The sequence below is a fragment of the Neovison vison genome, chromosome X (assembly GCF_020171115.1).
Source record: "Neovison vison isolate M4711 chromosome X, ASM_NN_V1, whole genome shotgun sequence".
NCBI classification, from domain to species: domain Eukaryota; kingdom Metazoa; phylum Chordata; class Mammalia; order Carnivora; family Mustelidae; genus Neogale; species Neogale vison.
The window spans coordinates 126,278,995-126,293,716 of record NC_058105.1 but is presented as its reverse complement, the minus strand read 5'-3'; the positions used below and the strand labels follow the sequence as shown (position 1 = coordinate 126,293,716).

The window sequence follows — 14,722 nt, the reverse complement described above, 5'->3', positions numbered from 1 at the left end:
GAAATGCAGGAGAAAGACAAAGCAACTCAAACACCGAGGTGACAGCAGAACCTGTATCCTCGGATGGCTAAGGACGCCGTGGCCAACAGGTGAGCACTGCCCTTTCCGCGGAGAAAAGCTGCAAACACATACAACCCCTCCATAAGCCTCACCTGAAAACACGGACACAAAACAGTAAGATACACTTCTCTGGGCCACATTTGTAATCCAGAAGGCTACTTGTAGGCATTTCCAAACAACTATAACCCAGCTGAATTTCTGTTGTACCAGAATTGATGCATCTAGATAGGACATGTTAACATTGAGGGCACCTGTGTGGCTCAGTCTGTCGAGCATCTGACTCTCGGTTGTGGCTCAGGTCACGGTCCCACGGTCAAGAGATCCAGCCCGCGCAGGGCTCTGCACTCGGCACGGAGTCTGCGTGAGGTTCTCCCTCCCTGTCCCTCTTCCACTGCCCCTCCCCATTCACAACACTCTCAGCTAAATAAGATCATTTCTGAAACATGGTGAAATTCCATTTAGGCTGGTTGACATGAAACAGGTCAGCAAAGAAGACCCGCCTGTGAAAACTTTGGGGAGACAAAGAAATGCAGCTCACACCAGTAACTGCTTTCGTCTTAATGATCCTGGAGTTTTTGATCCTTGATTCCACCAGAGCCCCAAAGGGAGATCAGCAAAAATAAAGAGTTTTTGCTACATCTACATGACAAATTGGATGACATACGGAGAACACCCATGTTTGTCATGTCAGCATCACTGGCTTGTCACAGGAACCGAAGCCTTCTCGGCCGGCAAGAGACAGACAAGGGTCTGGAACAACGACTCTACAAATCCGCATTTTACATACATACACGAAGACAACAAAATACGCCAAAGCTAGACGGTCGTTCCTTCCTGCTCTGCCACCAAGGGAGCACGTGTAGATGCTGCTCACTGCAAATCACATACAGATGGTCTTTTAAAAAGCAATCTACACATTTAATGCAATTCCTATCAAAGTACCATCCATCTTTTTCAAAGAAATGGAACAAATAATTTTAAAATTTATATGGAACCAGAAAAGACCTCAAATAGCCAAAGGGATATTGAAAAAGAAAGCCAAAGTTGGTGGCATCACAATTCCGGACTTTAAGCTCTATTACAAAGCTGTCATCATCAAGACAGCATGGTACTGGCACAAAAACAGACACATAGACCAATGGAACAGAATAGAGAGCCCAGAAATAGACCCTCAACTCTATGGTCAACTAATCTTTGACAAAGCAGGAAAGAATGTCCAATGGAAAAAAGACAGCCTCTTGAATAAATGCTGTTGGGAAAATTGGACAGCCACGTGTAGAAAAATGAAATTGGACCATTTCCTTACACCACACACAAAAATAGACTCAAAATGGATTAAGGACCTCAATGTGAGAAAGGAATCCATCAAAATCCTTGAGGAGAACACAGGCAGCAACCTCTTCGACCTCAGCCGCAGCAACATCTTCCTAGGAACATCGCCAAAGGCAAGGGAAGCAAAGGCAAAAATGAACTTCTGGGATTTCATCAAGATCAAAAGCTTTTGCACAGCAAAGGAAACAGTTAACAAAATCAAAAGACAACTGACAGAATGGGAGAAGATATTTGCAAACAACATATCAGATAAAGGACTAGTGTCCAAAATCTATAAAGAACTCAGCAAACTCAACACACAAAGAACAAATAATCCAATCAAGAAATGGGCAGAGGACATGAACAGACGTTTCTGCAAAGAAGACATCCAGATGGCCAACAGACACATGAAAAAGTGCTCCACATCACTCGGCATCAGGGAAATACAAATCAAAACCACAATGAGATATCACCTCACACCAGTCAGAATGGCTAAAATCAACAAGTCAGGAAATGACAGATGCTGGCGAGGATGCGGAGAAAGGGGAGCCTCCTACACTGCTGGTGGGGATGCAAGCTGGTGCGGCCACTCTGGAGAACAGCACGGAGGTTCTGCAAAAAGTTGAAAATAGAACTGCCCTATGACCCAGCAATTGCACTACTGGGAATTTACCCTAAAGATACAAACGTAGTGATCCAAAGGGGCATGTGCACCCGAATGTTTATAGCAGCAATGTCCACAAGAGCCAAACTATGGAAAGAACCTAGATGTCCATCAACAGATGAATGGATCAAGAAGATGTGGTATATATACATAATGGAATACTATGCAGCCATCAAAAGAAACGAAATCTTGCCATTTGCAACAACATGGATGGGACTAGAGCGTATCATGCTTAGCGAAATAAGTCAAGCCGAGAAAGACAACTATCATATGATCTCCCTGATATGAGGAAGTGGTGATGCAACATGGGGGCTTAAGTGGGTAGGAGAAGAATCCATGAAACAAGATGGGACTGGGAGGGAGACAAACCATAAGTGACCCTTAATCTCACGAAACAAACTGTGGGTTGCTGGGGGGAGGGGGGTTGGGAGAAGGGGGGTAGGGCTATGGACATTGGGGAGGGTATGTGCTTTTGGGTAAATTGGAAGGGGAGGTGAACCATGAGAGACTATGGACTCTGAAAAACAATCTGAGGGGTTTGACGTGGCGGGGGGGTGGGAGGTAGGGGTACCAGGTGGTGGGTATTATAGAGGGCACAGCTTGCATGGAGCACTGGGTGTGGTGAAAAAATAATGAATACTGTTTTTCTGAAAATAAATAAATTGGAAAAAAATAAAAAGTAAAAAGCCCTCCTGGAGAGATGCCGCCAATAATTGGAATTATAATACCATCTGCGTCACAAGCGCAAGGAAGTCGTATCTAACTTGATAGCAACGAAGACGGCCGAGGGAAACATACGCATGTTCTTACTGTCAGGGTTGTTCCTGGTCTGGGAATGATGAAAACATGGATATTACTAAAAATGTCTTGCTTTTCTCTGCGATGGGTAAGGAAGGACTGGAGGTTTGGCTGACTGCTCCGTGTTCTAAAAACAAGAACGTTTCACAGTTGCTCTCTCAGGGGAATGCGTAATCCCGAGCACGTTTCCGGATGCTCTCCAGCGGGGGGTTCTGACACAGTCCGGGTCAGGAACCTTCTGGGAGCGCCCAAGACGTGCACCCGGAGGAGCGCATACGGGGAGTCCTGCATGGGTGTATTTCCTGTAGTTACGTACATATGTATTTACAGGTTTTACGTAAGCTATTCTCGATGTAAAAGGCTCCCGCCGTTGTGAAGGAGGTGATCTCTCGGCAGGCCAGTACTGGGAAAGCATTGCGCCCGGTGGCCGGAAAACAGGCGGCGTGCACCTGACGCCCTTCTGCACGAGCTGGAAGACGCTCCCTCAGCCTGGACACCGGAGGCCGAGGAGCAGCCCCGCTCCTGCCATCCACCCGCCCCGCCTTCTCCACGACTCACGGCCGCCGCTCGACACCGCTCCGCTGCACGTCCCTTCGGTCCTGCGGGACGTGGGAGCTCCTCTTGTCCTCCCCTCTGTGTCCTTGTGCTCACAGCCCTTCCGGCAACGGACTGATCACGTGCTGCTTTGCTGTCTGACTCCGCTCCCGATAATGAAAGCTCCATGAGGAGCAGACGTCTTGTTTCATCCGATTTGTTCACTTCTGTAGTCCCAGCATTGAGAAGAGGGCCCAGCCATGTAGTGGGCACTCGGGAAACGGTCGCCGAATGCGTAGATGAGAGCATAAAACGTTTCCTAACTGTCGGCATTCATTTGAAAGGCGAATAAGATCCCACTGCCAGGTTGGAATCCCGCCAGCCGGAGTGGGTGAATCCTACCAAGACCGAAAGGTGAACGGCAAAATCCGAGGGGAGCCTCTTTCGGCTCCCTTTGAAATGAGACCTTCGGCCTCTTGAAATAAGAGACTCCAGGCCATCCCCCTTCTTCTGCATTGCGGTAAGACGCCACCTGTAACCCAGAACCCCAAACTATCGCAATTCAAGTTACAAAGCAAAAGACAACAGCAGACCCTGGTTACTGGCCTGACTGTCGTCCGTAAACCAAATATTCATTGGTCCATTCATGGGCTGTGGACATCGGGAGAGCAGCTGCCTGCCCTATTTCTCTAATCTGGAGAGATTTCATGGTCAGTCTGAAAATTCCCGTAGTCAAGTCGTGCCCTGCCTTGTGGGATGCCTCCCTGCGTCACAAAGCAAACTACAGTCCCTTTGCTGAATCACATGAAACCCTTTGTATCAGTGTGCATGATGTCTTCATTGCATTCAAATTTTGACATGTCTACTTGGAAGTCTGCTTGTGAAAAAAAAAAAAAAATATATATATATATGAAGCTACATTTTAATAAATCCCTAAGGGATTCTACAATTTATTTACTTGGCACTTTTTTAAAGAAACTGGGCAAGGTCTTCAGGTTAGAGAGGTAGAGTGACTTTCTCAAGGTCATTCAAGTCAAGGGTGGCAGGAGAGTCGGGAGACTGAAAAGGAGGGCGGGGAGAGGAAGTTGAGATTCTACAAAGAAGCCTGCACACATCCACCCATGCTCTATGTCTTCATCACGGCCACGGGCCAGAGGGCCTACAGACGGAAAATACACAAAGCCCTTCCGTGGGGAAAGTGTCCATCGTAATGGTCTAGTGCAGAGTGACAATGTCTTTTGGTCAGGGGCTGAGTAAAGTCAACTTCCAGATTTGCAGACCATACAGTCTCCGTGGCAACCACCTGACTTTGTAGCTCAGAAGTAGCAGGGAAAAGACGTCTACAAATGAGCTGTGTGCCGAGAACACGTTATCCGTAAAAGCAAGCAGCAAGCCAGATTTGGACGATGGGCCATACAGTGCCTATCCCTGAGCCGGTCTTGCAAAAGCAGGGACCCCACTGGCTCCTGAAGCCTGACATAGGCACCATCTCGGAATGCTATAAATGTGTGCTTGTACTTTGTGGCATAAATGTTGGCGTTTCGCTCCCATGTTTCCGATGGGGAAACTGAGCATGAGGGCTGAGTGTTCCAGAGCGTGAACCAGCGCTGTCCAAGCCCTCCGGCTCAAGCTTGAATCAGAGCACGTCTCGCCCATTTCAATACCCTTTCTGCCGCTCTGCATTCCCTCAGTGCGACCTCCCCAAGTATCTGTGGACACACGTCTCAGAACGCAGACAGGAAACGCGCTTCCGAAGAAACTGGCCTGGGAAGGCTGTGCGAGCTTTTCCTACTGGTCTACGATGGCCAGTGCGACCTCTATCAATCACTGAGCGTGAACAGCCAATGTTCGTGTGGGACAAAAATAGTTCCTTTTATTAACGATCACCCGGGGCGCTTCTAGCCATGGAAGACGGAATATTTGGGTTTCCTCGGGGGAGGTTGAGGTTTCATTCTTTCCTGAACGTTCGGTGCCCAATGCACCCAGGATGCAAACGGCAAGACAGAGATGACGAATGAATCACCGCATACACGTACATTTTTAAAGCAGAGGTAGAACTACTCACACATTCAACAACTAAATTAGAGGGCCGGTTCGAATACTTAGCTTTTCTTTTCCTGTCTGGACTCAGCAGTTGGGACCATTTTCCTTCCCTCATTCAAGAAACAGGAATCCCCCTGGAGCATCCGGACAGGTAGCTCATAAGCGTATGAAGCGCCGCGGAGGCTATACTGCTGGTGTGGAGTTCCCAGGCACGTGACAGTTTGCAGACACGTGCGCCCAGGAGTCCACGCGGGGGAAAGGGCGCTCACACAGCCACAGGGAGGGACGTCAAGGGTCCCCGCGCCGCAGCAGGGAGCTTGATGACCCCAAGGGACGCCTGCTCTCGGTTCACCGACCCTGTGCACCGGACGCATGGGACACCAGCCCGTGCGGGACTCCTGCACTAGGAAAACAGTGCTGTCTGCTGCTTTTCCTGGTGAATGGATCCCGTGCCCGTGAGGAAACGGAGACGAGAGATGGAGAAGGAACCTGGAACTGGGAGGGAAGTGAGTATCATCGCTAAAGACGGTGTATCAGGTCAATGACAACGCAATGTGGATTTGAACATTTTTCCTTCTATGTTCCCTTTAACGTTTGTGATTTCAGAAAGGTAAATGGATACCGACTGGTCGCAAACATCCAAACAAATGCTGGCGGCTTTTAGCTACGAAAAAAAAAAAAGCCTATTTTCCTTTGTACCATGTAGAAAATTAGAAGTCTTTTTTCTGTCCCTGTACATGGATGTATGGAAGTCACGCCGAAAGGCAGACACACTTTGTCCCCAATTTGGCCGACTTGTAAGGAGCGTTTTGGCACAGGTACAAAGACTTACAATGTATAGTCACAACACTGCACAATACATACACATTCTTTCACTGGTTAGTATCGACACGGTCAAGGAAAGCTGAAACACCGATTTGGTGAAAAAGAGAAGCGAATACGGCAAGGAAGCCAAAAAGTGCATTTTGTGTAGGTATGACTGTCCCTCAGCCTGGGGGCTGTGCTCATTAGAAGTCCTACAGACAGACGTCACAGGAAGCCAGCCAGCTGCTGGGACGGGGGTGTCCGGGGAGAGGCCACAGGCGAGGCTGGAGAGGCCGTGAGTCTGCAGGAAGCACGGCCGTGGGACACGGGAAGGGGACCAGAATGCACTCATGTAAGGCTCATATACGGATTTTAAGCCACGACTGAAACTGTCCTAGATCCGTCTGTACCAGGAATGCTGCGGCTGTGGACTAAACCCACTGCTGACCCCCCAGGGTTCCAAATCTGCACTGCCCTACTGCAGGACCTGCACAGCTCAACTTCTGCTTGCCAGCCCCTTCCCTGCGCCTTCGCCCAGCCCTGCGCTGGCTCGGTCCCCCTGCAGGACAGATGTGCCGGGAGACGGCCTGCGTGTGCTCCCGCGTCCCCACGGGAAGGAGCCATGGTCGCCCACGGTGGCAGCCAGGTGGACAACACAGCTTTTCATCCTCTTCCTTCTGTCCTGTCTTCCTTCACCTCCTACCTACCCGGTTTCCCAGATCTCCTCCGAAATAAGCCACCTCCACCCAAAGCTTTCACTCGCACGCCGTCTGGAGGAGCCCCATTGCTGCAGGAAACGTGCGTGGGTCCCATGCCTCCTACGCGTTGTTCAGGGCAAGAGCAGGAAAGAGTTTGGGGAGACCGTCCGATCGGGCGGCTCGGTAGCCAGCAGTGGCCTGGGAAGGTCATTCTCCTTTGGGAAGCATTACCTCTTCCGGTTTCCAAACAAAGAGACGAAAACCAGAAAGAGACAGTAGGATACGGACTTACTCCTAATTTGAATTCTTAACGTTGACTTTCCTTCTTAAGTCCTGGGGGAACAGTAGTAGAAAATTTAAATAAGTAAATACAGGGATGATCCCAACCTCTATTTTGGGCTTTCTGCTACCAGCAGGAATGACTGATTATCTCCATTTTATAGTCACGCCTGTCTTCTGGGCACTGACAACAAAAATGGTATTATTCCCCGGGAGGGGAAAACGTGAAACTGAACTGCCAATCGATGAACAACTCAGAATTTTCTGGGAAAGTCAGCATTCGAATTCTGTATTGAAACAGAACCGTTAAGAAGAGAATGGCAAGAGTTTTGGCTTTTCCATGAAAATCAGAGTCATGGCCACGAACACCAGTCAGAAAGGATAAACGAAATGAAACCTATGTTATCACATTTTTTTCTCTATGCGATTTTCCTTTTATTTTGAGAAGGGTTTACTGCAGATGGAAAAAATCCCTTCCCCTTTCCCCTGACCCAGACTTAAATCACCACGGCCGGCCCTCCCGCTGTCTCCAACACCTGTACCGGTCGGATTATCTGAGAAGCAATCGGTCCTTCTCAAAGCCATTGTAAGCCACGCGAGGACTCCCAGAACAGTTTTAGGTCTGGGGCACGGCAGGGATAAATGGGCTTTTACGAAATGAAAATGCGCCATTTTTGGAAACAGGACGGCCTCTGGTACAGAGTTCTATTCCTGGTTCGACACATACACCCCGTGTCCGGACGCCCGCACATCTCCGTGTGAGGCGCGTGCTACACGGTGGCTTTCACGGCCTCGCAAACCAGACGTGCCGGCGCACAATTCCTCGGAGGTTCTGCTTCGGGTCCGGCCGAGATGCGTCGAGGCATGGTGGCACAGTTCTGCTCGGTGGTGGAAAACTTCCTGCACGACTTGTGTGAAGGGTAGGTGACCACTTGCGAGACGGCACCGTGTCATTCCCCACTTACTCAAGCTCATCAGCTTCCTGGGGAATACTGCCGGAGCGACTTTATTGGGACTTAACTTCCATTCCGTAAAACTCTCTCACATTAAATGGACAGGGCAATGACTTGCAGAATCTTCTGGGCTGGGCAGCCCCCATCACCCCCTTCTAGAACGGTCCCGCCCGCTCAGTAAGCGTCTTCATGCCTGACTGGGGAAAGGTAACGCTAGAAAGCACCTCGTGTTTCTGCCTTCACCTCAAGAGCTGGTTCGCTCGTGCTTCTCGGCTGCCGCCGTCTCCGCACGTCCCTCCGCTGAGTGCCTCTGCTCCCGAGATCGAGAAGGCCGTTTGCAGAAGGGGCCCGAGACAGCAGTCGCACTGACCTGGAGGGGATCGCGCCCCTTCTGCCGTCACGGGGTCTTCCCCTGCCGCTCTCTCTTCTCCCCGGGATCTCCATCTCAATCGTCGGCAGCGCGGCTCCTCCAGGAGTTTGCGACAAGGGAGCCCTACAGCCAGTCTGCGTCCTCCGCATGTCCTGCGAGCCACGGGCGACGTCTCAGGTGCTGTCCGCTGTACCCTCCCCACGTGTGTCCCCCGCATGGCTCACACCTGACTCCATCCAAATGGCCACCACCTTCGACCGGGAACGCTGCAGGGGCCTCCGCCGCATCCCTGATTCCGTGTCGCCTCCCCTCATCTCTCCTGTTCATACAACAGCTGCGAGGCCCCACTAAACTCTCAGTCACATCGTCTTCTTTGCTCAGCATCTCTCGGCGGTTCCTTGTACCTAACGCAGCATAACAACTGTGCTCTCTGCAGTGGCGATGAAGACCCAACAAACCCACCACCTTCCTTCCTCTCAGGCTCTGTCTCCAGCTCCTGTGCCCCGTTCTGCTGTTCAGCGCTTCAACAAACACGGCAAGCTCCTTCCTACCTCAGGACCTTTGCACCAACTGCTTCCAGGAACCGAAAGGCTCTTCTTTCATGAGGCTTACTCTTCCCCTCCTTTCCACAGCATCACTTTCTCACCAAAACCTCTGTCCAGCCTCCCTAAAACTAACAAAATACACCCCCGCAACATCTACTGTGTCCTATTCTTTCTTTTTATCATGAGTTGTCGCTACCTACCCTACCATATAACAGTATTTTACTTGTTAATCTTGCTGTTTCCTCATACCCCCGATTGGCCCAAGTGTCTGTGTGTTCCAGAAAAACAGACACTTTTGTCCTTTTGTTCACTCTGTGAACTAGGTACCCCTGTGCCTAGACCAGTGCCTGACACACATATGCACTCAACAAATGTTCGTTTAATACAAAGGGAATGACACATGAGTAATGAGAAGGGAAAGACTCAAAACGAACTTTGTTTCTACTTTCAAGTTCCCCCAGGAAGGCATGAAGGCTCCTGGTGAGTTCTAGGAGCGGACGTGGTAGTTCACAAGTCTACGTGCAGTGGAAACGTACAGCGTGGGCTGTACACGTAAGAGGAATGAATTTAATGGCACGATCATTCTATTTCAGTAACGCTGTCAAACACTATTTCCCTCATAAGGCCCATTTCTCCATATAACGAGATCTGAGTAAGGTCACGAAGGATGTGGTACCATCTTGTCAACGGTCAAGGCTGCTTCAGACAAATCCTGGAGGAAGTGTCCTCAGTCACTGAGCAGATCTCTTCCATTCCCACAAGTCCTTGATGTCTCTTCACGGACAAAAGCGTAGAGCTCTCCTGTGAATTCTGCGCAGACATTTTGGGTTTGCAAAAACAGCAAGGACGAGAGTGTGGAAGGCTCGGTGTTGGGCGTGTTTGGAAAGGGAGGAAATCGAACACAGTGTCACGGCGAATGCTGGGCTTCCCCAGCACGGTGCTGTCTCGTTCACCAGAAGCCCCTCTAAACGTGAGGGGTGCCGCTCTGGTTCTGGACCATTCAGGTGCGCAGATATACCGGAGGCGTCGGGACAGCAAGGCTTTGTGACTTGCTCAGAATGGAGGCCTCTGAGGCAGCTGGCAGCCACATGACCGACCCTGGGAACTGTCAGCGGGGCTCTGCCCAGATCCCCTAAAAGTCTTCCACATCTGTCTCCAAAGGCCAGCAGCGGCTTCTGTCTGCTGTCCGCTTCTGCAGCCGTGACCTGAAAACACGGCACCAGGCAACCAAACCGATGGGACCCCATTTGACCACAACATGCCTGCATCGCGTCTGAACCCTGAAACCAAGGCACAGAGTTCTCGGGCCTCCGAGGGAGCCTCACCTCTGAACCCACTGCTGTGATTTCTCTCCCTCGCCTCTCTAAGTTGTCAGAGCAATTGGACACACGATCTCAAACAAGGATGGACGTCTCTAGTGGCACTTCCAGATTTGCTCCGTGTGTTTGCCTTTGTGGAGGGGGAAAAATGCACCTTTCCTCTCCTAAAAGGTCTTTTCAGAAAAGAGTTAAAAGTGTACAACATAAGGTGTAATAATAGAATCCAAATATTAAATGGCTTCTGCTGCAAGCTTTCCACTTCTGAGGCCAGCGATGTCATCGACAAAGGGTTGCAAAATGACATAGAAAGGCGACAAGAGAAAGGGCAAGTGAGATCAGAAAGTTCCGACCGTCCCATAGCGAAAGACACAGGACGGAGGGGACACATCTTACATCGTTCACTAACATCACAAGCATTTTGTCTGAAATCCACCTCAACCACTTTCCACGGAGGAGGAGCACGGTGGGGGAGTCCGGGAAGGGGCTCACGAGCTCCACGCCGCGACCCGGGACCCTACAGCAGACGTAGTGCACAGAGAGGGCGCACAGCTAGAGAAAGCACGCCTGGAGGCACGATCCGTACCGAGTCCTGGGACGTCCTTGTACCGCAACCACAGAACTCACCTGACAGGTCACAGCTTTCGTGTTAGCTGGACTGCAGAGGCTTTTCCAACAGCAACGAGAGAAGAACGGAACAATATTACAGCAATGGCACAGGGACCCCGGGTTTAAACTCTGGATGTTAAGAAGCTTAACAGATTAATTCACACTCGGGGCAACCACCGTTTCAAGAAGAACCACCTGCCGACCAACCGTATGGACGGCGCAGCTCGGCACCCCAGGGGTGTCCGGCAGGAAGGTGAGCCTGGGGTCCGCGGGGCGAGACTGACCTTTGGAGGAGCGGAAGTGTTTGCTGGGGGCCGTGAAGCCCCGGGTCCCGTGCACGTTGACAGCTGCCACTCGGAACTGGTACCACCGTCCGGGTCGAATGTCGGTCAGCTGGACCCGCTCGTCGGTGGTCTGCAGAGAAACGTCGCAGAGCACAATCAGCCGTCTTACCCAGACGGGTCAGTCGGCTGGGCCTTAAAAGAACACCACGGTCTCAGCCCATGCAAGGTCGCCCTGAGCTCCCTGTGTCCTTGGGGTAAGTGTGGTCATTGTGCTCCCTTACGAGAAGAGCTGGGGGGCAGGCAGGGAATTTCTAGGGCATTTCATGTGTTTAACTCCACTGCTAGGAAGCTCCCCCCCAAGAGTTAAAGATCTCTGGAGCCCACGTTATGAACGTGCCTGGGCTACTTATGTCTGGTGACTTCACATAGCTTTAAACCCACGAGGGGTTTCGTCTCAGTTACGCCTCTGAGCGGATACAGACGTGAGCTTCTCATTGCACGGTAGCCAAGAAGAGGAAACCATCTTCCGGTTACAGAAAGAAAATGCCTCTTGAACGTGCTTGCTCACGACCGTCCTGGAAGTCAGGAGGAGGACCCACACGCGTTAAAGGACGCTGACCATTTGGGGCAGTACGCTGCACCCCAAGCCTTTCCTCCTGGTTTGAGTAAATGGGTAAGAACGCAAGGACCTGGTCGTGGTCCTCTAAGGGGCGTGTGCGGAGATCTCTCCCTCCGAGACAATGTCGACAGGAAAATACCGGACACCGGGGAAGGGGCCTCGTTGGCTGCCTCTCCGGCTGGAGTCGCGAGGCTGACTCGGCGCGTCTCCGGGGACGGGCACGGGCAAGTGAGACTGAACGGAAACCCTCCCAAACCCGACTCCGTAATAACCTCTTGAAAGGGGCCGTCCCCTCAGCTCTCGTATCGGAAAGCGGAGGCTGTGAACTCCTCTGTGGGGCCTCCTCCCGTGGAACGCAAGGGGACTGTCTCGCCGGCTTCCACAGTCACTCTTACTGGCCTCGAATGTAAAAACCTGACGTCAGCACGAGCCCCCCGGCGTTTAGGAAAGAAGGTGGAGGGACGTCAAAGGACGGCGTGAGCCAGCGAAAATCATGAACATAATTCAAGACCCTTCCTCTCTCCAGAGCAGCAGGGAGAAAGGAGCTGATCTCATTGTGAGTGACTGTCATAAATCTTGAAACAATCTGGAAAACTTACAAGTGAGATTGTACCATTAAGGAAGCACACCACGTAAATCAGAGACTTTTAGGCTGTATGCCAGACAGCTTCAGGTTTTTTGAAGGCACGCTTGTTTTTTTTTAAGAGAATACAAATGAAATAGAATCACTAAATTTATTTGACCAGGTTTCTTTTCTCTTTTTTTTTTTTTTGCCACTAATTTGTTTTTTGTACCTCGAATTGCTCATTTCCTTTGGAGTCTGTAAATCATTTTCGTGACTCCTCTCTGAGACACGACTATTCGTAAAGCACCAAAGTCCTCCTGCAACACCTGCGTCCTGAAATTTATTTTGTGTTTCCTGAGAGGACCAACGGGGGGTCTGTCGAGCACGAAGCCCGGCCCCCCGCCCGGGCAGGGTCTCTGCCCGCAGACACACGTGGAGACGGCACCGGGGCCGCTGAGGGCACGAGGCCGCGTATCGTGGAGAATCTGCTCTTTCTCTAAAACCCTGTGGGTTTCTTGCAGCTCGTAGTCCACTGGGCGAGGAGCGGCCGGTCGTGTCTGCCCAGCCCTGCACGACAGATGTCGCACTCCGTGCTGCTCACGTCCTTGTGCAGAACAGAGGCCTCCGTATAGGACAACCAGAATCGCTTAGGCGATCCCGTGTCACACGACCGTGCCCCAGGGCCGGTGCATTTCTCTTCCTTGCGTGGGTTTTACATTTATCTCAAGGAAATACCCTTCTGGGAGGAAATCAGTGGGGTCCCTCACAGAACTATCTCCCTGGCACACGTCTTTCAAGCAAAGGAAGCCACGAGTCAAATTCCAGCTGCGCCGGCCTCTCCCTCCGGAGCGCATCCTGCCTTCTGCAGACCCGCGGGCCAGGACGTCCACGCCCGCCTCATCTGGGCAGGCGGCCTCTTCCGGCGGAGGCAACGCTGGCTGCCTGTCAAGGGTGTGTGGGTGTGCGGCGGGCGGTACGTCAAGGACGGGGGGGACCACTGACCTGGGCCACTGTCTCCCACTGCGTGGCGTCGTCTTCGCTGGGATGGATTCCGTAATTCCACCTCCTTTGCACTACGTAGATCACGGGCTCGATGGAAATGTTGAATTTCGAGGACCACTTAACCTCCAGCTGTCCAGACTGTAGTTCTGTAAATCGCAACTCTTTTCTGGGCTTCAGGGGCACCCCTGAAACAGAAGCACGGCCATGAGAACAATCAGCGTGGGGTGCCAGGGCAGGTCACGCGGAGGAAGGAAAGCTCGAGGAAAGGCCAGTCTCATGTCAGGACCATGGATCCCCAATTTCCCTCCAGAAAAGGGGCTCGTCCCTGCCAGGGCAAGGTCAGCCCCCACCACCTTCCAAGCGCATCAGCTCCTTTGCTTTTACCTTTCCCTGTTTCTAAAGAGGCTCTACATCGGGTCACGGTTTGGAACAAGAATATTTTTTTCCCCAATCATCTCGAGAGCAATTCTATTACAAGCGCTCTTTGGAATAAACAACGTTATGCAGTTACGTGACTGGAAGTTAACTCGAAATTCACAGGAGGACACAGTCAGGAAGCTCTGAAGACCCTGTCCCCATTTGACACGCAATGTGTCTACGGAGAGCATCTAACGTCATCGTAACGGGCCTCCCCGGTTTGCTCACCTCTCCTGCCTCCGAAAGTTTGCCTTTTAAGGGAAAAAAATCATAAGGCTACATGCTCTCCTGTGGTCAGACCTTACAAGGAATGATTTCCAAAGCACAGATCTTTTCATTCCCCAACTGATTGAGAGACTGACTCCTATAGACTTTAGAGTTTAAATCTGGAAAATGATAAAATTTATACTGTTTGGTTTTGACACGAGTGACCGCCTTGCTTCAGAAGTCCCTCACGGGCGTCTCATGTGAAAGTTGTTCATCGTCCTGATCTCCTCCTCTCCCCATGGTGCAGGCAAGTGGCCTGGAGACAGACGGCCCTAAGAGCCGGCATCCGAAGTCACGGCCATTACGGAAAGGGAAGTTTAAAACAGAGTTCTACACGCGTGTGGATGGAGAGCAGATGGATTAGGTTGAGGCCATGGTACCATGAAGCCCGGGGACATCAGAACCTGCAACGCCAGCCGCCGCTAATACCCGTTCCTCCTGACGATGCGCGGCATCTCTGCCCGACGCGCTGACAACTCAGTTGCACACGGCCTTTGACAACGCTCTATTGCTTTCCCCGTTCCTTCCAGGTAAGCAGAAGGGAGACTGAACAATGTGCAAAATCAAAATGTAGACACCATCGG

At 51.3% G+C, this 14,722-nt stretch overlaps 1 protein-coding gene across 1 annotated transcript in view; it reads right to left on the bottom strand.

Moving 5' to 3' along the window:
• The window catches only part of ANOS1 (anosmin 1), a 173,711-nt gene that overhangs the window by 36,738 nt on the left and 122,251 nt on the right, over positions 1-14,722 (bottom strand). Inside the window, exons 5-6 of the mRNA XM_044234665.1 lie at positions 13,455-13,639; positions 11,269-11,398 (exon numbers count right to left, since the gene is read on the bottom strand). Of these exons, the coding sequence (XP_044090600.1) occupies positions 11,269-11,398; positions 13,455-13,639 (315 nt within the window). The remainder of the gene's footprint in view (positions 1-11,268; positions 11,399-13,454; positions 13,640-14,722) is intronic.